General features: G+C 59.5%; 2 protein-coding genes across 19 annotated transcripts in view; both read left to right on the top strand.

The window, feature by feature from the left end:
* PUM1 (pumilio RNA binding family member 1) overlaps positions 1-3,004 on the top strand; it is a 134,403-nt gene extending 131,399 nt beyond the window's left edge. For all 18 annotated transcript variants that reach the window (XM_086716268.1, XM_086716267.1, XM_086716266.1 and 15 more), the window contains one exon: positions 1,137-3,004. In XM_086716268.1, the coding sequence (XP_086572394.1) occupies positions 1,137-1,268 (132 nt within the window). In that variant the 3' untranslated portion in view covers positions 1,269-3,004. The remainder of the gene's footprint in view (positions 1-1,136) is intronic.
* A 7,671-nt stretch (positions 3,005-10,675) lies between these two features.
* Positions 10,676-25,679, top strand: part of SDC3 (syndecan 3) — a 38,693-nt gene continuing 23,689 nt past the window's right edge. The window contains exons 1-2 of the mRNA XM_086715164.1: positions 10,676-10,757; positions 13,493-13,947. Coding sequence (XP_086571290.1) covers positions 10,676-10,757; positions 13,493-13,947 — 537 coding nt within the window. The remainder of the gene's footprint in view (positions 10,758-13,492; positions 13,948-25,679) is intronic.

Here is a 25,679-nt window from a genome sequence, read left to right as displayed (position 1 = left end):
TGGGTCACACAGCTCAGGATTGGGCCCGGGGCTATTAATGGTTCCCCACGCGGGCTTGTAGATGAGGGTGTCGTAGCTGCTGGGTCCGCACCCTGTGGTGCAGAAGCGGTTTCCGGTGTCCTCGACACTCCAGGACGTGGCTGAGCAGACGGAGTCGCCACGTGGCCTACGTGGAGCTCTCGAAGTAGAGCGTGTCCATCCACCCTGGTGTGGGCGTCCGGTGTGAGTGTGCGGGTGCGCCTCAGGATGGGGAAGCAGCCCGGTAAACGCGGTCATTCACTGTCCCTGTGGCACCAGCAGTGGCTAAACCGGCGATTGTGAACGCACTGTGCTCTGTGCCGTAGCCAGGCCGTGTAGAAAGCTCCAGGAGCTCCCGGCAAGGAAGCACCTCTTGTGTCTGGGATGGAGAACAGAGGACAATGAGCCGGACCTGGGTGCTGCAAGAGCCCAGCGCGGTGGGTGGTGCTGTGGGTGCAGAGCCGGGAGGGACCCCGTCCCCCTCCCACTGCTGCGAGACCAAACACCTGTGCCTTGGGAGCCATTTGACCTTGGGTGTGTGACTCAGGCACCGTGAACGGGGATAATCACAGCTGCCTCGTGAGGCGGAAATGAACAATGCCCGGCCAACACTAGTCATTTTTATTGTTGTCGTTAGAAGTTTTCTGTGATCCTCTGTGAACTAGAGGCAGGATCAGGTGATAAGCTCAGCTCAGGGTTCGTGGTGCCCAGAAAGAAACTCTCACAGCTGAGGGGAGCCGAGGAGGCGCCTTGAGTGGGGGCAGAGGCTGAAAGCAGCCTCGGAAGGTGCTGTGCAGCGGCACTGTGGCTGTTGGTCAGGATGCACGTGTTCCGTGCACTGACCCGGAAGTGGTCCGCAACCAGCCGCCCCCAGAACCCTCGTGTCCTATGCCAGTGCTCAGGATAGGGGCTCCTCCGGTCGCCTGCTCGGATGGGTCACCCACCATAGCTCTAGAATCACGGCGCTTTGACTGAACCAGGGGAAGGTGTTGCCTCGTGGGCTCTTAGAGTGAGCACTTCGGTGCCCAGAGCACAGCGGGAGCCCCCTGGGAGCACAGCGGGAGCCCGCCCAGGTCCATGTGCAGGCCAGAGTAACACAGCCTGTGCTTCCTCCCCAGATCCGGCCCCACATCGCCACTCTCCGCAAGTACACCTACGGCAAGCACATCTTGGCCAAGCTGGAGAAGTACTACATGAAGAATGGCGTTGACTTAGGGCCCATCTGTGGCCCCCCGAATGGTATCATCTGAGGCAGTGTCACCCTGTCCCCTCGTTCACTGACCTCACTGGCCCACAGGCGAATCCAGCCAGCAACCAGAAATGTTCTAGTATGGAAGCCGACATGGGTAAATGGTTGCTCCAGGATTACCCGCTCCTCCAAAAAAAAAGGAATCAAATCCACAAGTGGAAAAGCCTTTGTAAATTTGTTTAATTTTATTACGCATAACATGTACTAATTATTTTTTTTAATTGACTAATTGCCCTGTTGTTTTACTGGTGTATAGGATACTTGTACATAGGTAACCAATGTACATGGGAGGCCACATATTTTGTTCAATGTTGTATCTATATTACACGTGTGGAAACTTTCAGGGTGGTTGGTTTAACAAAAAAAAGTTAAAAAAAAAAAAAGAAAAAAATGTTTTTAATCCATTTTGCCTTGCTGGCAAGTTTTGCAAATAGCTCTTCCCCACCTCCTCATTTTAGTAAAAAACAAAAACAAACAAAAAAACCTGAGAAATTTGAATTTTGTTAAATGACCCCAAACTGGCATTTAACACTGTTTATAAAACATATATATATATATATATACATATATATATATAATGAAAATTGTTTTAGAGTTGCTAAAGCTTCAGTTAATGACATTAAGTTTATGAAACTTCAAAAAATTGCCTTTTTTGGAGACTATTATGCTGAAGAAGATGTGTAGTGTGTTTTGTGAGGAGGAGATGTGAGCTCCTAGGATGTCTTTCAAGGCCGGGCGGGTGTAACTTGTTTACTGCCTACTGGATTTTTTTTTCTGTTAACATTGAAAGGCAAAATCTGATTATTTAGCATGAGAAAAAAAAAAAAAAATCCAACTCTGCTTTTGGTCTTGCTTCTATAAATATATAGTGTATACTTGGTGTAGACTTTGCATATATACAAATTTGTAGTATTTTCTTGTTTTGATGTCTAATCTGTATCTATAATGTACCCTAGTAGTCGAACATACTTTTGATTGTACAATTGTACATTTGTATACCTGTAATGTAAATGTGGAGAAGTTTGAATCAACATAAACACGTTTTTTGGGAAGAAAAGAGAATTAGCCAGCCCTGTGCATTCAGTGTATATTCACACCTTTTATGGTCGTAGCATATAGTGTTGTATATTGTAAATTGTAATTTCAACCAGAAGTAAATTTTTTTTCTTTTGAAGGAATAAATGTTCTTTATACAGCCTAGTTAAATGTTTAAAAAGGAAAAAAATAGCTTGGTTTTATTTGCCACCTAGTCCCACAGTAGCAAGATCCTTTCTAAATGTTACTCAAGATGATTCAGTTCACACTAGTGTTTTTTTTAACCCTAAAAAAGTAATGTTTTGCTTATTTTGTGACAGTCGTAAGGACGTGCAAAGTTCAGCCCTGCCCTAGCTTTCCTCACAATCAGAGCCCCTCTCGCCTTGTAAAGTGTGAATTGCCCTTCCTTTTTGTACAGAAGATGAACTGTATTTTGCATTTTGTCTACTTGTAAGTGAATGTAACATACTGTCAATTTTCCTTGTTTGAATATAGAATTGTAACACTACACGGTGTACATTTCCAGAGCCTTGTGTATATTTCCAATGAACTTTTTTGCAAGCACACTTGTAACCATATGTGTATAATTAACAAACCTGTGTATGCTTATGCCTGGGCAACTATTTTTTGTAACTCTTGTGTAGATTGTCTCTAAACAATGTGTGATCTTTATTTTGAAAAATACAGAACTTTGGAATCTGAGTCTGTGTTTCTGTTTTACAACCCTCCCTTCCCCCCTTAGTATTAGTGCCCCAGGACAGCCCTTTCCTTCTTTGTGTCCTTTGTTCTGCTTGTTTTGTTTCTGTTTGTCGGAGGGGAGGGTGGGGTTTGCGTTGGGATAGGGCCGATAGCCCTTGAGCCCATCTTGACCCAAAGATGCTGGGTTTAGCCTGCCTAGTGCTTTCAAAATTAAGACTTTACACATTAGTCCGGATTCACAGCTTCTCTTGAAAAATCAGGTGCCTGGTTTCCTGGGCCCGGGGTCTGCCGTTGGTCACAGGGAACATCCTCAAGAAGCCTGTGCCCTGCGGTTTGACCCAGTTACTGTGTTCTTTGTTTGCTCTCTCTGGCCTTTGCAGCATTGTGCACCTAGGGTCTGCATTTGAATCCAGTCCATCACAAAGGTCTCCCAGCTACGAATCCTGTGACGGGGCATCGAATCCTGTGACGTGGGCGACAGCTAAGGCATCTCAGACCGATGTCCAGTCTGTCTGGCCTCCCCTCCTGAGGTCCCCTTCCCTTTTCTCTGGGCGGCTCCTGCCCGCATCCCGCCCGCCTGTGTTCACACTCGGAGGCCGGCCCAGGCTGGCCCAGGGGCCTAGCTTGCTCATCTTGCTTGTCCCCCTCAGATCGGGGACCCCTCCCGGCTTTCAGTACAGGAGGCTGTAGCTCACAGAGGTGCCCACCACCTGCGTCTGAGGATGCCCCTCCTCTCACCAACTTTGCTGCCACTTAGACTGGCCAGTGCTGGCAATTACAGGGTAGCTCAGCCAGGGGCCAGGTGGGAGCCTGTCCTACCTCATGTCTGCAAGTGGAGCCCCGGGCTGGTTGCAGAAGAAACTGCACGATCCCTTCCCAAAGGTAAGGGACTGTCACTAGCAGGCTCTGCGGTCCTGGGAATAAAGGGAGGGAAAGGAAGCTGAGCTAAGGCGGGTTTAGTCCAGGACCTGGTGGTGTATCAGCGGCTGAAATCGGGTCCTTCCCGGGGCTTCTCCCACTGATGGTCCTCAGCGGCCCACCAGAGACCACGCTCTAGAGGCATTGCCAGCCGTCACTGCGTGTGTGACTCTGAATGTCCCGGTTCCGGAGTCGGACAGACCAGGCTCAAGTCTGGGTCCCCTCCGCTGTGCCTGTGGGTGTCGCTTCGCTTCTCACCGAATTCCTCCCTGGCCATCGAAGGTGGTGAGAAGAATTTGTGGTTCTCCCTTCACGGCTTGGAAAGTCAGGGCTGTTCAGTGGTTCGGGTTTCACTAGACCCTCGCGGAGGCAGTGTGCAAAGCCGGCCAGGTGGGAGGTGTGGATTTCTCCCATTTGGCCGCCATCTTTGTGACCTGAGGCGAGTAACATCATCTGTCTGCGCCCCGGCCCCGTTTCCTCTTCTAGAAGATGGGAGGAGGGGCGCCTGGGTGGCTCAGTCTGTTGAGCATCCTACTCTTCTCTCCTCTCAGGTGAGTTTGAACCCCGCACCGGGCTCTGTGCTGACGGTGCCGAGCCTGCCTGGGATCCTCTCTCTCTCTCTTTTCTGCCCCTCCCCCGTTTGTGCGCGCTCTCCTGCTGTTTGTCGCTGTCTCAAATAACTTGAAAAAATTAAAAAATAGTAAAAAAGCTCTTATTATAAAAAACAGATTGGAGGAACACCTGGAGGTGTGTGACCTGGAACCGCCGATGACCCTGCGTCTGGTGCCTGGCACGTCTGGGCATTCGCTCGCCTAATGCTGGTTGTCGTCCTTTCCACCTGGATCGTGTATCCTTTGTACTCGGCCAGGGTTTTCCTCCCGCTTTTCCTCTTAGCATTTAGCGAGACGTCTTGCCTCGGTGTTTCTTCGTGGTGGCAAAGCCAAGGACTCGGTTGGAAGCATGACTGGCTCTCCTCCCCAGCACCTCTTGTCCAAGCCTGTGTCTCTGAGGCCTGGGGGGCGGGGGGAGGGGGCTTCCAGAAAGTCAGACAAACACGGGGGGTTCATCCCAACTGCGTGTGGGTCACCGGTGTCCTCTCTTGAGGCCCCGGGTCCTTCCGCGCGAAAGGAGGGAACAAGCAGAAGCGACGTCAAAGGTTGATTGGGAGGACGGAGTGAAACGATGTCGTTTGGCATCATGCCCAGCACGTTGGTGTAACGAACGGTATCTGTCACCTTTTTGCCTTTGACCCCACTCCTCCGGCGTCTGCGCACAGGTTCGGGTGACGCCAACCGCCCTTGTCCGCCCCGTGAAGAAGTTTACATGATAAAGCCATTGGCTGTGAACCAGCTCTGTCTGCACCAGAGATGGTTCTTACGTTCCTCACACGGGTCCTGCAAGGAATGGGTTTGGACAGGTCTGGGATCTGATGCAGGGCCCGAGGGTACTTCCTTTGGTGCATCGTGAAGGGGGTGGGCCCGGGGCAGACCCCTTCCTCTGCAGGCCCGAGTTTCAATCCTGGGCTCAACATTCACCTCCTCATTGGCCGCCTCCCAATTTCTGCGCAAGGATGTGACGTCCCCAGGCTGCCACCAGCCAGCCATCAGCGACCTTGGTCTCTCCCAACACAGTGTAGATAGTGATCTTTTCACCTGGTCGCAGCGCTTTACGCTTTACGGTTCACAGAGTCTATTCAGATTTGTGATTCCTCAATCCTCATGAAAGCCTTGGAGGGTAAGTTTGGGGAGACATTATCAGCCCATTAAACGGATGAGGAGTTTGAGACGCCAGCCCTACGACGAATCGGTCAATAACCAAATAAGGATTTTATCTGAAGCTTCCTGACCTCAAGCCCAGGGCTCTATCCATGGCTTCTTGTTCACGCCACCTTTGGTTAGCCCCAGGAATAGCTGTCTTCTGTCGAGGGGGTGGGTTGCAGAAAGGTGAGGCCCCGGAGAGGGGAAGCGTTGTGGGCGAGGAAACCTGGAACTTCATGTAGTTACCAGCTGCAGCCACACGAGGGCGCTGCTGCCCAAAGAAAGCAGTAGAGAGGCCAAAGGGCTCCAGGCTCCCAAGGTCAGGGCTGGGATGGGTTTCCCCTGGCTTGAGGGCCTCAGGAGTGGAGTATCTCCCAGGGACCAGAGGCCTGGCATCCCCTCTTCTTCCCTCCATCCGCAGCTCCTCCTGGCTTTGAGCTAGTCCCTCACTCTGGCTTGGGATGGCAGGGGATGGTCAGGCGAATCTGGCTCACAGGCCCCAGCTCTGCCTCCGACTCACTGGGATATATCTGCCAAGTCCCTGACTTTCTCTGAGCCAACCGTCACTGGAGTGGCAACCCAGCCCTGCCACCCTCACGGGGATGGTATGCGGTCAGATGGCTGGGCCTGAGGAGGGCAGCGCATGCCTCTGTTAAGGTGACCCAAGGCCCTGGTGCCTCCCTGTGGGACCACATCCCTGGCTTATGCACCAAGCCTTCAGACAACTGAAACCCCTAAAGACTTTTCATGACCTTTTCATGACCTTTTCATCGCTGCTTCGAACCCCAGGTCCTCTGGCCCCGTGCGACCTCTGCGAATCTTCTCCCTCCCTTTTCTCATCTGGAAAATGGGGACGATGCCTACTTCACAGGCTACGTTGGCAGTACAGGGCTGGGCTCAGAGTAAGCCATAAATAGGAGTTGTTATTAATTATTCTTATTGCCTCCGGTTTTCGCGAGGGCGGCTATTTAATTTAGCCTCCAAACTGAGATGCTTTCAAGCGCGAAGGCAGAAGCGCTCGGTAGTTAGCGTGCAAGGTGGCCCCGCCTCCTGGTGTTCTCACCCTCCCGCCTTCTCTGCCCGGTGGGACAGGGCTGCATGGACGCGAGAGGAAACCGTGGAAGGGTGGGGGTGGGGGGGGTGACTTCCAGGCCAGGCCACCAGGGACACTTGCAGCCCCAGCTGGCTCTCTCTCGAGGACTGCATGCTGCGTAAGTCGCTCTACGGGCCGAGGTCTCCGTGGTGGAGGGACCGGCGTCTCCTGCTGTTAGCCGTCGCTCGCCGCCTTGTGAGCAGCGCCCCCAGCCCCCATTGAGACTTCCAAGACCGCAGAGAGAGACCCCGAAACAGAACCACCCTCCCCAGGACTCCAGGAAACTTCTCGGGGCTCCTCGGAACCCAGGCTGGAGATGCGTGTCTCTGGAGGGGGCGGGACCACAGATTCACGGGAGGCCACCGCTATCCTGTTCCCGAGGGGGCTCAGCCTCTGTCTCTCAGTCCCAGTGGAGGGTCCCCCTGGCCCGCTGACCTCACGAGTGCCCCATGTGGGGAAGGACTGGAAGACCGTGGCCAGTTGAGCTGGGGCTGTGGGTGTGGCCCTGAGCCGGGTGCTGCCTTGCACTGCCCTGTTCATCTCCCCCAAACCCTGGAGAGGGACAGTCACTCACTGTACCTTCCAGGGTAGGAGAGAAGCCCCAGGTCACCGGCCAGGGAGTGGCAGACCCAGGATCTGACCCCAAAGTCCCCAGGCCTCCCCTCCGGGCTGGTGGTGCTCAGCCCCTCCCCACACCTGCCCTCTGCCAGGCCCCATCCCAGGGCCACCCCCAGGGCCACCTGCAGGGTGCTGGGAATGAAGGTTGGCCTCCCAGACCTGCTCCATCTATGCGGGAGGAGACTGGGGCCCAGGACCGGGGGGGGGGGGGGGGGGGGACCGGAAGTGACCTGCTCAGGGCCACACAGACGGTGAGGGACAGAGCAGGGACCCGTGTCACACTTAATGCGGGCCCTGGGATGGCGGCAACTTCAGCTCCCAATCCAAGCCTGCCTGGCTGCTCAGGGACTCCAGAACTAGAGGCTGAGGTGTGGGTCCTAGTCTCCGTGAGCCTCGAAACCTCCAAGAAACACAAGACACATCAAATATCTCAGTGACAGTCGTGCTCGCTCAGATTCCACGGCCTCAGGGGGAGGGGGGCCTCCTGGCCCCCCTTCAGTTCTTCCCGAGGCCCTGCTCCAGGTTGGTCTCCTGCACCCCAGTCTTTGGCTGTCACCCAGCCGGGCTGCTGTAGCCCCAGGAGGAGGTGAGAAAGAAAAAATATTTTTAGAGAGGCTTTTTTTTTTTTTTTTCCTTCTTCTTCTTCCAGGAAAATGCCTCCAAATGTGCAATTTATTCCCAGGAACGGGGGTGTGTTCGTGGGATGGCTTCTGGAAAGGCAGTGCCCTCCTCCCTGCCCCCACCCTCCTGCTCTCTCCTCTTTCTCCACATCCCTGCAGTCCTGTCTTCTCCCTCCCCTCCTTGGGAAGAGGGCCGGTGTGTGAACACCCACCCCTGGGCCAGCCCCCTCCCCGCCATCCCCAGCCATTTCCTAGTCCTGTGACCTTGACCTCCCAGGACTGGGCCACCCCATGGAAGGAAGGGCTCGAATGAGGGCCTTGGTTGTGGGGTGATAGGTCTCACGCTGAGAGGTTTTGCAAATAGGACATCTGGTCAAGGGCAATGGAGTAGGGGAGAGAAAGTCCCCAGGGCAGGGAGTGAAGCAGCCTGGGGTTCTGCCACAGACTGAACCTGTGACCCTGGGCCAGTCACTTCCTCTTTGGGCCTCAGTTTTCTCACTTATACAAGAGGCAGGTGAAGGGAGGTGCAGTAGGGGAGAACAACACAAGGCCCCGCATGCTCGGTTCTTTCTGGGTTACAGTGAACAAGCTTCTAGAATGTTCTTCCTCATCCACGCACACCTGGAGCTGGAGCTCAAGCCCTCAGAGGCCATTCTCTTGGGCAGGGCTCAGCCTCTGCTGCCATCACCACCACTATGAGGCCTTCCCAGATTCCCTCCATGACACCTAAACCCTCAGCGTGGTGTTAACCCCTCCCTGACCAGGATCCCGCTCACTCATGCAAATTTAGAGGCAAATTTGTTGTAAACTTAATGAAGCTTAAGCATCAGGGCCCCCGGCCTGCATATCCCCCTCCAAAGTCTTGTTCCAAATTTTGTATTTGTGATCCCCTCACACTGTGTGGGCTTCAGGCCCACAGAGCTGGGACTCACCCTGTATTTTTCTCCCTACTCAGCTTGAGGCCCCAGAGCCCTTCTCTTCCCTCAAGCAGCACCCCCCCCACCCCCCACCCCCCACCCCCGACCCCTGCCACCTGGGCCAGGCCTGGACAGACAAGGGTTTCTGCTCAGGGTCTCTGCGTCTTTACTCACCCCACCTTCAAGGTCAGCCCCGCTCAAACAACGTCTGCCTCAGTCCTCCCCTTACCCCCACACCTGCCCTGACGGGCCTCCGGGGAGCCTTCTGGACTCCACAGTTTGTGAACTCCCGGCTCACAGATGTAGAAGAGGCCTGAGTTCAAATCCTGCCCCCTTCTGGGCAGCTGTGTGCCCAGGGGGCATCGCCCACCCCTCATCTTGAAAGGACTTGCCTAGCACACACAGGACTCAGGGCAAGCTCACGGCACGGGCCCGTCCCTCACGCAGCCAGGGCCCTCAGAGGGGCAGGGGCTCCCCCCACCCAGATGAAGGCCCTCATGGACACAGGCCTCTCTGCCTGCTTGCTCTGGCCCCTCCACAGGCCCCGAGGACTCCCCCAGAAGCTGAGGCTCACCCCGTGGGGCTCTTACTTGCTGACACAGCCGACTGCGAGCCTCCCAAGCTCTCTCTGTGCCAGATTCCTGTTTCAGTTCCTGATTTGGGGGTCACTCACTTTAGCACTGCCGCCACTTGGACTTTCTCGGAAGCCAGCCTGGGCCCCTGCCTCCATCTTGAATCCCGCCAAGACTGGACGTGGTGGCGAGGAAGGCGGGTGGGGAGGCAGCAGGGGAGGAGGGGCGGCCCAGGGGACACAGGGACGTCTCCCCCAGGGCCTAGGACTGCTTGGAGCGGACAGCCATCACGAGATGCCCTGGGCCCACAGGGGACGGCACGGCGTGCCCTCTTCTGTCCTGTGGGGCCTGTCCCCCGCTTCTCAACTGTCCCCCGCGTTTCCCCAACTGTCAAAGGGGGACAACGTGAACAGCCAATGTATTGGTCGTGCTCGCTCACGGCGGGGGGTGGGGGGCAGGCGTTGATGGAAGGGGCTCCCAAATGTCAGCTCCTCCTGTCCTCGTGGTGAGCGCCCTGGGAGGCAAGTGTGTTTGTTGTCCCCAAGTCACAGGGGCTGTGGGGACAAGTCAATGAGAGCTTTGCCGGCAAGGGCTCAGAACAGTGCCTGGCGAGCAGTGAGTCCTCAGTGGATCACAGCTCCACAGCAAGGTTGGGTGACAAGGAGCCAGTCTGTGTCACCAGACCTCGGGGGGGGGGGGGGGTGGCCGGTAGAGTCAGGCGACCGTGACCGAGCACCTAACCATATGCCAGGGCTCGGGGACGCGGCTGTCAACGAGGTGGCTCAGGCGCCGAGGTCATGGACGTCGCTGAGGCCTGCCACGTCCCCTCGGCTGTCTCGGCTGTCCCGTCGGGAGCCCAGAGTCGAGGCCAAGAGCAGAGAAAGGTCTGAGCGGACGGGGCGGTGACGCATGGCTGTTAGGCGCGCCTGTCAGGGCCCCGGTGCTCCAGGCTCACCTGCGTACGTCTCCGACTTGGTCATGTCCGTCCATGTGACAGTATGAATCCCCTCAGGGACTCCGTCACTCCCCATACGCTTCCTGACATACCTCCAAACTCAGCACTACTGTGTGGCTGTTCAGAGCCTGGGTCAGGATTCCCCAGCTGTGTGACCTCGGGCGGCTGTCCTGCCCTCTCTGTGGGGATGTCGTCAGGGTGCCCTTCTCAGAGCGGCGCCGGGCATGTCGTCAGCTCTGCCGGAGCTCTGTGACTATCGTCCACCGGGGGTTCCGGGGTGCTCCCGCTTCCGGGGGAGACGGCGAGGCAAGTTGGGGAGCGCAAAGATGGGGCTTGCCCGTCTCCGCCCCGAGGGGGGTCAGCGAGGCCGCCCAGGGGGCCCGAGTGGGCCGGCTCCCCGTGTGGATCGTGACGGTGGTGGGTGAAGGGCGACCCCGAGGTTCTGGGACGCAGCTCGAAGGCACAGGTGGGGGTGGGGCAGGTGGTTGCAGGGTGGCCTGTGTGCCCAAGGGCGGACGGATGGGAGCATCTGGGAGCCCTGGGGGGAGCAGGAGCAGGGTGAGCCCCTCAGGGGCCCAGACCCACTCCCTTCCGGCCGCGACCCGCGACCCGTATCTCTGGCAGCAGCAGGTGGCGCTCCTAGCCTGCCCAGCCCCCAGATCCTCCCTCTCCCCACCTCTTCGGGAAGTCACGGGCGAGGGGCTGCTGCTTCCAGAAGTCTCAGAACCGGCAGGAACCTCTGAAGATGAGCCATGCCCACTGCCCACGCCGTGCAGGAAGATTGTCCTAATGGCCTCCCCGATAGCTAGTTTTCGGAGCCTTGCATACCTCCCAAGACAGAGCGTTCACTACCTCTCAAGAGTAGCCATCTGTGGCCGGCCGCAATTTTCACACGTCCCACCTCACACCGAGCTGACCTGACCAGTGGCTTCTCATACTGTCCTCCCCCCGCCCCCAGCCTTGCTGGCTCTGCCCCTTTGGAAGCTCCTCAGAGCCAGTCTGTTCCCTGGCCTGGTCTGCAGCCCTTCTGGGAGGTGACTAGCCCGGGAACCAGGTCCCTGACAACCCGGCCACCTCTACCGGACCCCGAGCACGTGTAATCACGAACTGACACCTGCCCCTGAGCCTGACACGCGAGGGCACTCGATTTATATCTGGAGAACGAACGAACGAACGAATGAACGAACGAACGCTGTCTGGTCATTATTTCCATATTATAGTTGGGAAGCTAACGCTCAGAAAGGTAAAGCTAGTCCTCCAGGGTCACACTTCTTGTAACCGGCAGGGCTGGGATCCGCCCAAGAGCCAGTGGTCTTCAAATCCAAGCTGTGCCGTCTCAACCGGAACCCCTTCTTGCCCTCCCGGGCCCCGCCGGCCCCTCTCTACCCACCTCCCCAAGGTGCCCATGGGTCAGAATTGGGGATATGATTTCCAGAGGCTGGGACTCGAGAATTCCTAGGGATGTTCGCATCTCCGAGTTGGAAAGCTTCCCTCCCTTCCTGTCCAGGATCTCTGCCAAAGGGCAGCTAGCCTGGCCTTACATACCCCTTGGGGACTGGGCTCCCGCTCCCTCTGAGGGCACACTTCTAATTCAGCTCAACCTAACGCCGAGCTGATGTTTGTCCTCTGGACCTGCTCCCCAGGGCCCTGAAGGACAAGTCCCATCTCCCCCCGCAACACCCCAGATTATGGCCGGCACCCCAGACTCTTTTCCTCTGGGCTCAACTCCCCATCCTCATCCTCTCCCCTACTGGCTCCATTTGTCCTGGTTTTAGTTCCTTTTTTTCTTGGGGGAACTGTCCCAGTTTCAGCTCAGTTTGGTTCCCATTTCCTGATAGCAGGCGCCCTGGACAGGGTACCGGACACAGGGGCAGATTGCCATCGTTAGCAAATAACCTCACCTCTCTGGGCCTCAGCTTCCCATCGAGGTACTGGAGATACAGACGACACCTGCTTTATGGGGCTGCTGAGAGAGGGTGAAACGAGACAACCATGTACAATACTTGGGGCCATGCTGGCATGTGACCAGGGCTTCACAAATATGTGCCCCCCCCCCCCCCCAACACCTGGGGCCGGATGAGCTCAGGTGGATGGGAAACACATTCATTGAATCAACACATTTGCATTGAGCTCCCACTATGTGCCAGGTCCTGGGCTAGTGCTGGGGATACAGCAGTGAACTGGATGACCCAGACCCTGCCCTCCTGGAGCTCCTGTGCTGGGTGGTGGGGACTTGAAGAAGAAGTAAAGTGCATAGAATGTCCGAGGAGGTGAGGGCAGTAGAGACAGGCCAGGCAAGGCACTGTCACTCAGGGACATACGTCTACACCACCCGCACTGGAGGAGGGGGTCCTCGGTTCTCAGGCATGAAATAAATGAGGGTCAGAGAGCCGGGGCCTCACAGCTGCCGGGGGGGGGGGGGGGGGGGGGGGGGGGGGGGGGGAGCAGCGCCGCCGCGGGCCTGTCCCGCTTTTCCTAGGCGGATCCAGTGACAGGGGCGGAAGTCCACAACTCTCGTGGGTGCAGAGGGGGCACTGAGGCCCAGAGAGGTCCAGGCCTGGTAGCAGGTGTCCTGAGGATATCAAAGCCCCTGGACTTGGGTGACCTCTGGCCCTCTGTGTCCACCGGCTTGGGGCCGGTGGTGGTGATGGGTCCCGGAAGAGCCACGTGAACGGCCCCCTTAGGGGGAAGCCGCTAATGAGCACACAAATGCCACCCATCTACTCAGACCCTCAAACGAGCCAGGCCCGTCCTCCTGCATTCCCACGCGGATCCTTTCCTTCCGGCGCTCACCACCGCCCTCGGAGGCGCGTTCTGCGGGATCCCCGTGCTCCTCCCGACCGCGGCTCAGCAAGGCGGCCCACTAGTCCCAGGTCGCGCAGCAGCCACAGCGGCGGGGCTGGCGAAGGCCGGGGCGCGGGGGGGGGGGGGCGGGGGGGGGAAGGGGAAGGGGCGGGCAGGGGGGCGCAGGGCCCGGGCAGGGGGCGGCGGGGCGGGGTGATGGTGACGGGGGCCGACGGAGTGCCGGGGTCCGGGGCAAGGGCGGCGGGGGTCCGGGTGGGGGGGGGTGGGGGCGCGCTCCGGCCCGCCCCGCCCCCCGCCCCTCCTCCCGCTCCGCCCGCGCTGGGGGCGGCCCGGCGGCGGCGGCGGCGGCAGCGGCGGCGGCGGCGGCGGCGGCGCACGCTTCCTGCGGGCGCGGCTGCTGTGGGCGCGGAGCTGCGAGGCGGAGCCGGGCCGCCGAGCCGGGAGCCGCGAGCCGGGAGCGCGTCGGTCCAGCCTGCGGGCCGCGCCGCCGCCGAGCAGCCGCCCCGCGCGCCGCGCCTCGGGAACAAAGGCGCCCGCCGCCGCCGCCGCCGCCATGAAGCCGGGGCCGCCGCACCGCGCCGGGGCCGCCCACGGGGCAGGCGCCGGGAGCGGGGCCGCGGCAGGGCCCGGGGCCCGCGGGCTGCTCCTGCCGCCGCTGCTGCTGCTGCTGCTGGCCGGGCGCGCCGCGGGGGTGAGTGACGCGCGCCGGGCCCCGCGCTGCCGGGTCCCCGGTCCCCGATGCCCCGCGCGCCCCTGTCCCCGCGCCCCCGGCCCCCGCGCTCCCCGGTCTCCGATCCCCCGCGCGCCCCGGTCCCCGCGCCCTCCGGTCCCCCGCGCTCCCCGGTCCCCGAGCCCCCGAGCCCCCGCGCGCCCCTGTCTCCGCGCCCCCGGTCCCCGCACTCGGCACCTCGCGCCCCCCGGTCCCGGGTTCCCCCCACCCTGCACTCGGCACCCCGCCCCCGCACCCCTCGACCTCCGCATGCCCCCAACCCCCCTTTTCCCCCGGGCGACCCCCGCCCCCCAGCTCCAGGCTGGCCTGGAGGGGGGGGGCCGTCCCCGCCGCCGCCCGCCTTTGGGGGCTCGCTCCTCCTTGCTCTCGGGACCCCTCCCCGGCAGGCGGCCCTGCGGGAACCGGAGCGCGGGTCGTGGACCCCGCGCCCCTCCCCAGTGGCCCCGCGGGCGGTGCGGGGTCCCCTGCCCCGGTGGAGAGGCGCGGGGCGGGCCCGACTGCGGGCGAGGGGTCTCCGGGCGCGGGGCCCAGGCTGGGTGTGTCGCGGGTCTTGAGCGAACGTGGCTTTTGCTTCGTGGGTGTGCCCAGACCGCGGCCACTTTTAGGGAATTGGGTCGATTCCCCCTGGGGCACGGCGGTGGGGGGGTGCGTTTGGTTCCTCCGAGGGTCGCTGTGGGGAGGGCGGGGGGGGGGGTGGGCGGAGAGGGGGAGGAGGGTGACTTGTGTGAAGGTGACCTGAGGGGCTGAGTGAGGGTGACCCTGTGTGTATGACCACCTCTGTGAAGGCTGTTGGGACCCGTGGGCTGTGTGCGGGTGAAGGATGAGAAGCAGTCCGCCACATGGCGGGGTGCCACCGTGCCTTACCTGAACGTGCGGTGATCCTGTGGGGGTGACCTATTGTGCTGGAGGTGTGTACCAGGGACGGGGCTGGGCAACTGTTGGCCGAGGCTGTGTGTGCCTGGGGGGGTGAGTGTGTGTCTGGGAGGGACGTGTGCGGTGGGTGTGTGCTTGGCCCCACCGGAATGTGTGTGTGCATGTGTGTGCTCCGGGCGGCGTGGATGACCCTGTGCAGGGGGGCATGTACCCTTGAGGGGGGGGCAGAGTGGGTGCAGGTTGAGGCGAGTATATATGTAGGCAGTGACCCCTTGAGTGTCCGTTTGAGTGACCACACAGCTGTGGGGTTGAGCTCCGTCCCAATTCCATTAGGGGGAGCAGAAGGAGGTATAGGGAAGAAGGGCGACTCCTCCCCACTTTGAGGGACCTGGGTCCCAAGTGAGTTCCCCCATGGGCACGTGTCTGGAGCCTGGTCTGGGTTCTAGACCCCGTTTCCTTGGTTGGCTCTAGGAGCTATGCCTGGCCCTCATTCCCCAGGTCTCTCAGGCAACCGCCAGGTGCCGACTCTGCCCCTGTGTGTCTGTTTGGGCCTCAGTTGGCCAGTCTGTAAAAGGGGGGGGAAGGACAGGCTCAGAGGTTGCTTCTTGGACAGACAGGCTACTCATCAGCTTTCCCCATCTGGGGGCTGAACTGAGGGGAGAGAGAGTGTTGAATGCCAAGGCGAGTATAGTGTCTGGTAGGCTGGATGCCTCCTCCCTATGTGTCCCCCACCCCCACCCCCAGGAGGGGTGAGCAGAAGTCCCTGGGAGGGACTGGGACCCAGCCCATCCTAGCAGCTGGGTCACTTTCTCAGCTCCGTTTAGGAAGACCAATTTTGAAATCAAAGGCGTGGAAATAACACAGCCTTGGGCTCGACCCCTGCTACCCCCACTGACTCGTGGTATGACCTTGGGCATGCTGGCTCCTCTCCCTGAGCCTCTGTTTCCCCCTCTGTGAAATGGGGCTGGTGTACCGCCTTTCTCAGGAATGAGATGGTATCTGGAGTCCTAGCCAGGAGTAAATGCGTGATGTACAGATGAATGAAAAGGGGCGTGGGACAGAATGCTTTGCATTTGGAAGCCCAGAGGGGAAGGGGCGGGGGGGAATTCGCTGTATGCCCCTGGGCAAGTCCCATCCTCTGCTGAACCACTGTTCCTCAGGATCGGAACAAGGCTAATCTAATTCATGCCCCATAAGGGGGTGGAGGGAAGGAAGGCGTCCGAGGTGAGTAGGGTCTCCCTGAACCTGAGGGTGAGGTAGATTGGGTGTGGTTCAGACCCAAAGCTGAGTGGCAGATAAAGGCAAGATGGTGGGCTTGACTGGGAGGGGCTCCAGATGGTGAGGGGAGAGGGGGAGCCCCTCTCCACGCCTCACATCTTCCCAGGGGGGAGGCTGTCCAGGAGGAGCATCGTCTCATCTGGCCCCGGAGGCGAAGGGTAAATGAATGGTGCCCGGCTGCCCAGGTGCCCTAACAGAGGGAGAGGGTGATGCCTGTGGCAGGAGGGACCGAGGTTGGACCAGAAGAGCCCCACCCAGGTTGGCTTCAGGAGTGGCCTCCGTGGCAGGGTCCTCTGAGGACATCGCTCGGATGGGCAGTGGCTGGCTTAGGGCAGGGGAGGGACAAGATGACCCCTGGGTTTGCCCACCAGCTTGAAAGGGAGTGTGTGTGGTCGGGGTGGGGGGTGGGGCTTCCAGGGTGGCCTGTGGGGATAGCAGGTCCCAGTCATGCCGCAGATGGTGCGTGGGTGGGTGTGTGTGTGTCTTCGGGCATCTGCTTTGGGGAGTCCTCTCTCCTGAGACACCAGGTGTCTGGGATTCTGAAGGACAGCTGCCTTCAGGGCCACCTCAGTCCCTACCCAGAAAAGCTCGGAGTGTGGAGCTTCTGGAAGTTTTAGCTTCGAAACATGTTTTCTTAGAAGCTCAGGGCTGGAAGGGATTTTGGGTGTCACCTCGTCGTGTTGGAATATTCCCCGTGATGGGAGATCACTCCTTTGGGGCTGTGTGACCTTGTGAAAGTTAGCTAACCTCTCTGTGCCGCGTTTCCACCTCTGTAGAACTGGTAGACTAACAAAAACCAAAGAGGTTACCTTGGAAAGCTTCTAGTACAGTGCCTGGCACATAGTAAACACCCAACAAATGTTGATTTCATGTTCTTTTGTAAGGTTGTTACTCTGTGGCTGGGGACCACTGGGAGGTGAAATCAATCAAGGAATTCTGTTTTGTTTTTGTTTTTTGAAACATTTACTTATTTTTGAGAGAGAGAGAGAGAGAGAGAGAGAGAGAGAGCGTGCGCGCGAGCACGAATTGGGGAGGGGCAGAGAGACAGAGGGAGACACAGAATCTGAAGCAAGCTCCAGGCTCTGAGCTGTCAGCACAGAACCCGACCGGCGGGGGCTCAAACTCATGAACCATAAGATCATGACCTGAGCTGAAGTCAGAAGCTTAACCAATTGAGTCACAAGGAATTCTTTTGAAGCCCCACCCCCAGGCCTGGTGTTTCCTGCCCCCTCCCCCCCCCCCCATTTCCAGTCCTGGAGCTCTGTACTCCTCCAGCCACCCTGTGACTGAATGATGAGTTGTCAGAGCAAGATTGTCCTCACTATAAAAATTAAAAGCTGGGGACCCTGGGGCTGTTGGAGGTCAGGCCCCGACCCAGGGACACCACAGGGGTCTGCTCTCTGTTAGCTCCCAAGGTGGCAGGGGCTCCAAAGACAGACACCTGCTGTGTGACTTTGAGTGAGGGATTTCTCTGTTTCAACTTCCTCATCTGTAAAATGGGGACTATAACCATGCCAACCTCCCAGGGATGTGGCGATGAGAAAATGAACCCCTGGGGTAGACTTGAGCACAGCCTGCCATGTCGGGAGCTCTCAGCAGAAAGGGTCTTTGCAGGAGGGAGCCCGGAGAGGTCAGGGAGGGCTTCCTGGAGGAGGAGGTTTTGAATTCTGCAATAAAAGCGGTCACCACGTGGCATGGAGCAAGCTGTAGCCTGCCATAACCCCAGGCTTTCTTACTTGTCAACTGGAGACAGATACTTGACTTCTAGGACTGCTTCTGGGGGTTGCAACATCCTCGTGGCAGAGTTGGGATGGGGACCTGGCGCCTTCTACACCCTAGGGAGCAACCCAGTGCCTTCAGCTGCCAGTTCAGTGTGTTACTTGTTCCCTCGTGTTGGGGGTTCTACTGTAGAAAAAAAGCCCTTTGGCCTTTTGAAAACAGATGACTCCTCCCACCTCATGGAACGGGACAAGGGGTCTCTGGGGGGCCCCGGGGCAGCACTGGGGCAGGGCAGTTCTGGGCTTGGGCTCTGGAAAGTGCTGGGGCATCAGTGGGGTGGGGGAGAGGGGTCCTCCTGAAGGGAAGAAAGAGGTGGAGACAGAGTCCCCCCCCTTCCCCGAGAAGCCAGGCCTGCCTCCAGACACTCCCATTGGAGCTGGAAGCCCCCCCCCCCCCCCCCCCCGCCCCCAGCCTGGCTGCTTGGAGGAGAGGGATGGGTCATTCTAGAAGGGGCTGCAGTAGGATTGCGGAGGGCTGGAGCAGACTGAGGCAGCTGGGGGTGGGGATGGGGATGGGAGGCCGTCAAGTCTCCATCTGTCTTTGTCATCCCTCCCCACCTCCCCCCACGGGGACTGTGGGCAGGATCTGGGAGGCGGGGCGCACACCCCCGGGCTTAATGACAGAAACAGCAAACTAAGGCTCACTGGAGCCCCGCCCACCAGGCACTTGATCGTCTTTGGAGGTGGGAATTGTTAGAACCTCCATTTTACGGAGGCACCGGGAGGTTAAATGACTTGCCCACGGTCCCACAGCTAGAAAGTAGCAGAGCCGGATGGAGCCAGGGCCTGGCAGGCCAAGAGGACTGGGCCGCAGTCCGAATTTTATCTCCTCTTGCTCTGTGATCTTGGGCAAGCTACTTCTCCCTGGGGCTTCCTTACCACCCCCCCCCCCCCCCCAGACGAATCCCACATTACCTACTGTCCCCTAAGGGCTTGCTCTCTGCCAGGCTCTGGGCCAGGCACGTCCCCCATCTCTTTTCATCTAATGCTCCCCCGGGCCTTGGAGGTGGGTGGCACTAATTACGTGTTGCGGGTGGCGGAGGGGAGACGGGCGGCGCTTACCCAGTGCTTGAGCCTGGAGCCCTTGCTCCTCGGCCACCTCACAAGGCTTTGTCATCTGTAAAATGGGCTTCTTTGAGGGTCATGGGTTTGGATTGAGGGAGAGCTTTGTAAACTGTGCAGGATGAGGGGTGGGGCTCGTCTCTGGTCAGGGCCCAGGAGAGGGGAAATACTTAGAACTTCAGGACGTGAGGGGTCTAACCTGCCCCCCACCCAGCCCCACGCCCCCTGGCTCACGCTGGTTGCCCTCAGTGTTGGGGCTCACGCTGCATCGGTGATGAGGCCTGCGTGGAATCCCTTCTGCCCCTCAGAAAGCTGTCACGTGTGGAGCCCAAGTCTATATCCCTGCGGTACCCCAAGGCCAGCTTTGCTCCTTGCCCAGAATTGAACAGTCTGAATGAGGGAATGAGTGAAGGAAGGAAGGAAGGAAACCAGGACTCTGAGCTTTGGAGCCCAGGGGGGGGCTTTGTGTTCTCTCCTTCGGAGGTGGGTTGAGGGGACAGTGAGGGACAGCGAGACTGGCGGAATCCTGCTGGGCCCAAGCGTGTGCCCGTGGGCTAGGAGGTGCCTGGGGGCCGCATGGAGCGGGCCTGAGGTCTGAGTGCCAGGGTGCGGCCACCGCATCTGGGTGGGACAGGGGCACTGTGGCTCTGGGCTCCAGCTCAGCTGCTCGGAAGGCTGTGATTTGGTGTCTGGGGCAGGGAGGCAGGGTGCCAGGAGCCGTCCTAGGGCCCAGCCCCTTGCTCCTGCCCCCCCTCCCCCCCCCCCCCCCCCCCCCCCCCCGTCCCCATCCCAGCAGGGGGTGGGGTCTGGGCTGGTCTCGGACCACCTGGCTCGTCTTGCTGTCCCCACTAACGGTCCGCCACATCCTGGGAACATCAGGCCAGGACTGGGTAAATATTTGTTGACTGGCCTCCTTGGGGGCCGCCCCCCTGCTTTGGCTCCCAGCCTTCCAAGATTCCAGGAGGCTGGGTAGCCTTTACTTCCGGCCCCCCTCCCTTCAGAGTAGGCCCCGGCCAGAGGGGTGGCTGCTCCCCTCCCCCCACTGACCAGGCCTAGTCTCCACGCCAAACAGGAAGCCGTGATTACAGGGGGGAGTCTGGGCAGCAGTGGCTGAGGGCCCAGCTGCAGGATGGGGGTGGGGGTGGCCCCTGACAAATGATCTGGCCTCTTCCCTACCTGGCTGCTGAGGGTGGAGGGCAGGGAATGTCTGTGCTGGCCTTTTATACCAGATGGACAGGGTTCCACAACCTCTGTGACCCAGCTGGCCAAGGTCTGCTGCCTTCTTTCCACCCCTGGGCCCCAACCTGGGCCTTGGTGCCATCTGTTTTGGGGTCTCCAAACCGGGGGGGGGGCAGCTGGAGGTAGTGGAACAGCCAACCGGGTTGAAATCCTGGTTCCGCCAGTTTCTTGGCTGTGTGAGCTTGGCAAGTTTGCTTAACCTCTCTGAGCCTTGTTCTCTTGTCTCGGTGGAGCTCAGAGTACCTCTGTCTCCAGAGTTGCTGGAGAATGAACAACACGAAGTAATAAAGTGCCGGGTAAGGGGTGGGTCTCCCGTAAATACTGATTTCTTCCATTTACCTGCTTCGGCTTTGCTCTTTTCCTGTCCCACTCTTGGCCTCATCTGAGGAGTTGGTTTGGGGGGGGGGGGTGGGGGGGTGGGAACAAGGCTTTCCCTTGGAGAGCAGGAACCGAGTTTGAATGATCATGGATGACCCAAAGTAGAACCCTGAAGGGTGGGGTCTACCCTGGAAGGGAGAACTTGAGCCGGATTAGAAGAGGGACTTCCCAGTGCCTCGTGGTGCCGAGTTCAAGGGCAGTTTGGTTCTCTGAGGCTACTGGGAGTTTGCAGTCCGGTCTGGAAGCGGAGGATTGGCCTCAATGGCTCTTCGGGCCCTTCTGGTCCTAGAACTCCCGGGAGACCTTGCTGTTTGCAGCTTTAGCTCAGGACGTGGTGACGCTGGGTTCTTCCCCCTTTCCTCCCAGCTGAGGGACACCTTGGCTGTGGCCCCTGGCCCAGACTGGGTGACCGTCGTTTGTACAGGACGTCAGAGGTGGGAGAGCCCGAAGGGGATGACCAGCCCCATGGTCTGCCATCTCCTAGTGGGAGTCCAGAGACCCAGAGACGGCCCGGGGCCTTGGCCAAGGGTTGGGCCTTGGTATCCAGCCTGAGGTGGGCTCACTGAGCCTTCCACACTCTCAGAGGCGGTGGCATTGCCGTCCTCTAGAAGGCTCAGAGGTGTCAAGCCACTTGCCAAAGCTCACACAGCCGGGTCCTGGTGGAACCAGCTGTCCAGTTGCCCTTTCACCTACTCTGGAGTTCTCTGTCCCTTTGCTGACCTGTCATCACACCCCCTCCAGAGGGGGCCGGGGTTTTCTGAGACGGGGCGGGATGGGGTGGGGGGGTAATGCTTCATCCTGCTTCCGCGATGGGTAGGGGGCTTGCTTCAGCCCAAACTCTCTTAGAGCTCACTGTGCCCCCTATACAGCCGGCCGGCACCCCCCATCCTGCCCCCCCCCTCCACCAGCTCTGCTCGCCAGCCCAGACTTTACTAAGGGTAGTTTGGAATCCGTCAGCAGTGGGATCTGGGAAATCTAACTGCAGCAAGCTGATTGCCAATGCCATGGCAGGCACCAGGGGCCTGTGGGCGGCTCCCTGGGTCCCTCCTTGGGCTGGGGTGTGGGGGAGCCACGTGTGGGCTTAGGAGGGCTGAGCCGACAAGGTTCCTAGAGAGCTGGGGGTTGTTACACTGGGAGCAGGGGGGTCTCTGTCAGCGTGCCAGGCACAACCCATGGGCTGGCATCCTCCGCGGGGCCCCCAGCTGGGGGGTGGGTGACCTTGTTTCCTGTCTGCCCTTCGCTGACCCGCCGCCTGTTGACTGCCACCCTCTTAGGGCCAGGCTGCCCTGGGGGCCGGGGTGGGGGTGTCTGCGGCTGAATTCTGGCGCCTGCCCTCAAGGTGAGGGCGTCTGCTGGGAAGACGGACACGGACGGTGACAGCAGGGCAGTGGTAACGGCCAGTGCGTGCTCACCACGCTTCGTCTCCGTTCTTACCATGACCCTGCGAGCCGGGGTTGCTATCCCACTGTGCAGATGGGGACCCAGAGGCCCAAGGTGAGGCGGTCCGCGAGCAGCTGGAGTCTGTGCTTCCGAGAGGCCGTGATGCCAGGGGCCGGCCGCGTGGGCTGCTGTGCGCATGCGCGGGGGCGTCTTTTGCTTGCCCGACTGGCTCGTTCCGCAGACGTCGTTGAGCACCTGCCGTGTGCTGGGCCCTGTGCCAGGGGCTGGGGGTGTGCGGGGCTCTCGGGCGGGCTGTGTGTTGGCGGCAGGCGCTGGGTTGTGCCCGCACCGGGCGTCCGGGGCTCTGCGGCGGACCAGCGGCTCCTTGGTTCAGCCCGCATCATCTCCGCTGATCCGTGGGCCGGTGACGCCTCGCCCTCCAGGCTGCGGTGATGCTTTCCTCGAGATCCTCCGTCCCGTTTCAGAAGGGAGGCTGCTACCGGGCTGGTCACGTGACCACGGGCACAGCCCCTTCCCGCTCTCAGCCTCCACTTCCACATCTGTGAAGTGGGGGAATGGGACGGGGTGACCCAGGGACCCCTTCAGGTCTTCACATTTGAGGAGCTGTCCGAGAGATGTGAGGCCAGGGCCTGGCCCGGGGTGGGGGTGGGGGGACCCCTTTGGGAAGAGGGAGCTGGCTGGGGGGCGGGGAGGCCTGGTTCCCACACGTGGACTGCGTGTGGTTCCTCTTTGGCCCGGGTGGGCCGGACCCCTTGCCTCACCCATCGCGCTGAGCACCGCTTCCTGGGGACATGATCGGTCAAATCCAGGCGGCCTGGGGGCTGGGCTGTGAGCCCAGTAACCGGGTCCTTGTCCCTACTCTGCTGCTGACCTGCCAGTCGCTTCAGCCACTATTTGCTGCTGCCCCCTCTGTGTCTGGCCTGTGCCGAGCACTTGGAACCCGAGGAAGCTCAACCTGGTCCCTGGTCTCAGGAAGCTCCCAGTTAGAGGATGGAGCCAGCGCACGTGAGAGGCCAAAGGTAGTGAGTCAGGGGGGAGGAGAGGTTGGTTCTGGCTCTGGAGAATCAGGGCGGGCTCCGTGGAGGAGGTGTGATTTGTACCAGGCCTTGAAGGATGGCAGCACATGGATAGGCCAGGGTGGATGGAGGCTCAGAGGTGGGAAAGGTCACAGTCGATTGGGGTGTGGTTAAAAGCGGCAATTCCCAGCTGGGGGAGGTGGGGACAGAGCTACCTGTGGGGCGTCGCTGTTTCTAATGAGAGTGTGTTGTTTCTTGCACTTAATACGTTCACTGGGCACCTCCTGGGTACCTGGCCCTGTGCCATGCGGTGATCTGGGCCCGGATGGGTGAACGTCACAGGGCCTCGGCTTGCGAGACGCCAGTGGCTCACGAGGTGGGCTTTGACTCCCAACCAAGGCATCTGGGTTCCATTCTGCAGGTGGGGGGTGTGGGTCTTGAAGTGGGCGCAGCCACGCTGCCCTGAGGGGCTGGCATGAGATGCCAACAAGACCACAGATGTGACCTATTCGTATTGAATCCTGCCTGTTGAGGGCCTGCCCCGTGCAAGCCAGTCGGCCAAACGTCTTCTCTACGGAAACCCGCTGAGTCCTTACAACAACCCTGGGAAGGGGGGGACCGTTATTATCTTGCTTTTACAAAAGAGGAAGTTGAAGCACAGAGAGGTTAAGTAACTTGTCCAAGGTCAACAGAGTGGCGTGCCTGCTAGGATTTGAACCCAGGCCATCTAGAATGCTCCCTGGTGTACAAGTGCTGCCTCCTGCTATACCTCGCGCTTTGCAAACTGTAAAGTGTGATGCCCTGAGAGGATGAATCTGGGGCCAGTCACGTGTCGCTAAGGCACCTGAATCCGTGTGGCTGCTGGGGGAGAGGCCCCGACCCGGCCCTGGGGGCTCCTGGCTTCCACACGGCTCTTTTCTCTGCTGCCTGGTTTCTGTCTAGGGTGGGCCAGGGGCTGAGGCCATCCTAGGCTGGGGGAAGATCAGAGGGCCAAAGAGTCTTTCAGCCGGAAGGGCCCTTGGACGCAACTCTTGTGCAACTTGTTCATTGTCCTGAAGGGGGGATGGAGGCCAGAGGAGTGATCTCTAGTCACAGCAGGGATCTTCTGAGGTCTGGTGGTTTAGCCTTCTTATTTTACATATGGGGAAGCTGAGGCAGAAAGAGGAATAGTGGCTGGCCCAAAGTAACACAGCACGTTGGCCGCTGAGCTGGGACAAAGGACAAAGGTCTCCCGACTCCCCGACACCAGCTCCTGTACCGTTTCTCCTCTGTACCTGTCTCTGTTGTGCCACAACTGCAAGGCCAGCTCCCCCCACCCTTCTCCCCCAGGAAGCCACCCCTAACCCAAGCCCCGCTGCCCTCAGCCCCAAGACTCTATGCCAGATTGATTCCTATCAGTGCATTCGGTGTATTTCTCCCCAGTTTCATCCCTTGGCCCTGTTCACCCCTCACTGCTACCACTCTGTTCCCTGGGCGCAGAGTACAACCTCATTTCTCTCGCCTTCACGTCTGCCTGCGTGCTGTGCACTCTCCGTGGACTTGGCCCCTTCTCCGGTGAACTCCTCCTCATCCTGCAAAACCCCGCACAGGTGTGCCCTCCTCTGGGAGTCCTTTACCGACCTCTCCTCCCAGCTCTCAAGCACAGAGCGCCTTTCTTCAGCCCCTTCTCTCCTCCCTTCTTCTAGATTTCTAGACCGTGCCCCTCCTCTACACGTTAGGATTCTTTGCTGGGCCCCACAGTTTTTTCATAGCTTCTGATTTCCCCACAGGGTTGCATCCTTACCTCCCTGGAGCTCTCACTTGGATACGTTGTCGCAGCAACTCTGTCATTACATCATCTCCCTGTCGGGCCCTCCCAAGGGCTACTCGGTTTCATCTCCCCAAGTCCTGGCATGGCTACACTGTTTCCTTTTTTCCACCTTCACACATCCTCAGTCTGTTTTACTTGGAGTCCCCCCCCCCCCGCCCCCCATGGTCACACCTTGTCCTCTGATCCCCAGAATTGGAGACGTGACCCCAGGGAGCAGCGGGTACGAGCGATGTAGCCTTCCTGCCTCCTTCAGCTGGGGGAGGGGGGCGGACTGGGTCCTTTCGGCCTCCAGCTTTCTGGAAGGTGGACACACGGTGGGCTTCCAGAGGCTCAGGCTTGGTTACCAGAGATCTTCCCCGTCACCCCGGCCTCCCCCAGCAACCCCCCTGCCCACCTCCTCCTCCTCCTCTGCCCACTGCTCCCCCCCTTTCCTCTCTGCCACCCACCCTCCTCTCAGATGCCCCTGCGTCACTCCCTCTCTTGCCGGTTGGAACCTCTCTTCTGCCTGGCTGCCACTCAGTGGGGCTAGGACTTCTGGAGTCCCCTGGGGGACAGGAGTCTTGAGGGCCGAGGGGGTGGTTAGGGTCAGACTCTACTCTTCACCCTCCTGGGCCCAGATGTCCCCCTCCCACCCCCGCATCTCCATTGATCCCTCCAGAAAGGTAGTTTCAAGGGCAGAGGGCTACAGGAAATCAGCCTCCCACCTTGCTGTACACATGAGGACCCCTGGCCCGGTGAAGCTAGGACAGCTCCCCCAGGGCAGTGGCTCCTTGGGGACCTCTACGGAGCCGAGCCCTGGCTCGGCTGGGTCCTGTTCTTGCGCGAGGCCGGGGAGCTGCGAGGCTTGCTGGAGGCCGG

Source organism: Puma concolor, chromosome C1 (assembly GCF_028749965.1).
Source record: "Puma concolor isolate L17-30 chromosome C1, mPumCon1.1.hap2, whole genome shotgun sequence".
Taxonomy (NCBI): domain Eukaryota; kingdom Metazoa; phylum Chordata; class Mammalia; order Carnivora; family Felidae; genus Puma; species Puma concolor.
Note: the sequence above shows the minus strand (reverse complement) of the source record. Positions and strands in the feature narration are given on the sequence as shown.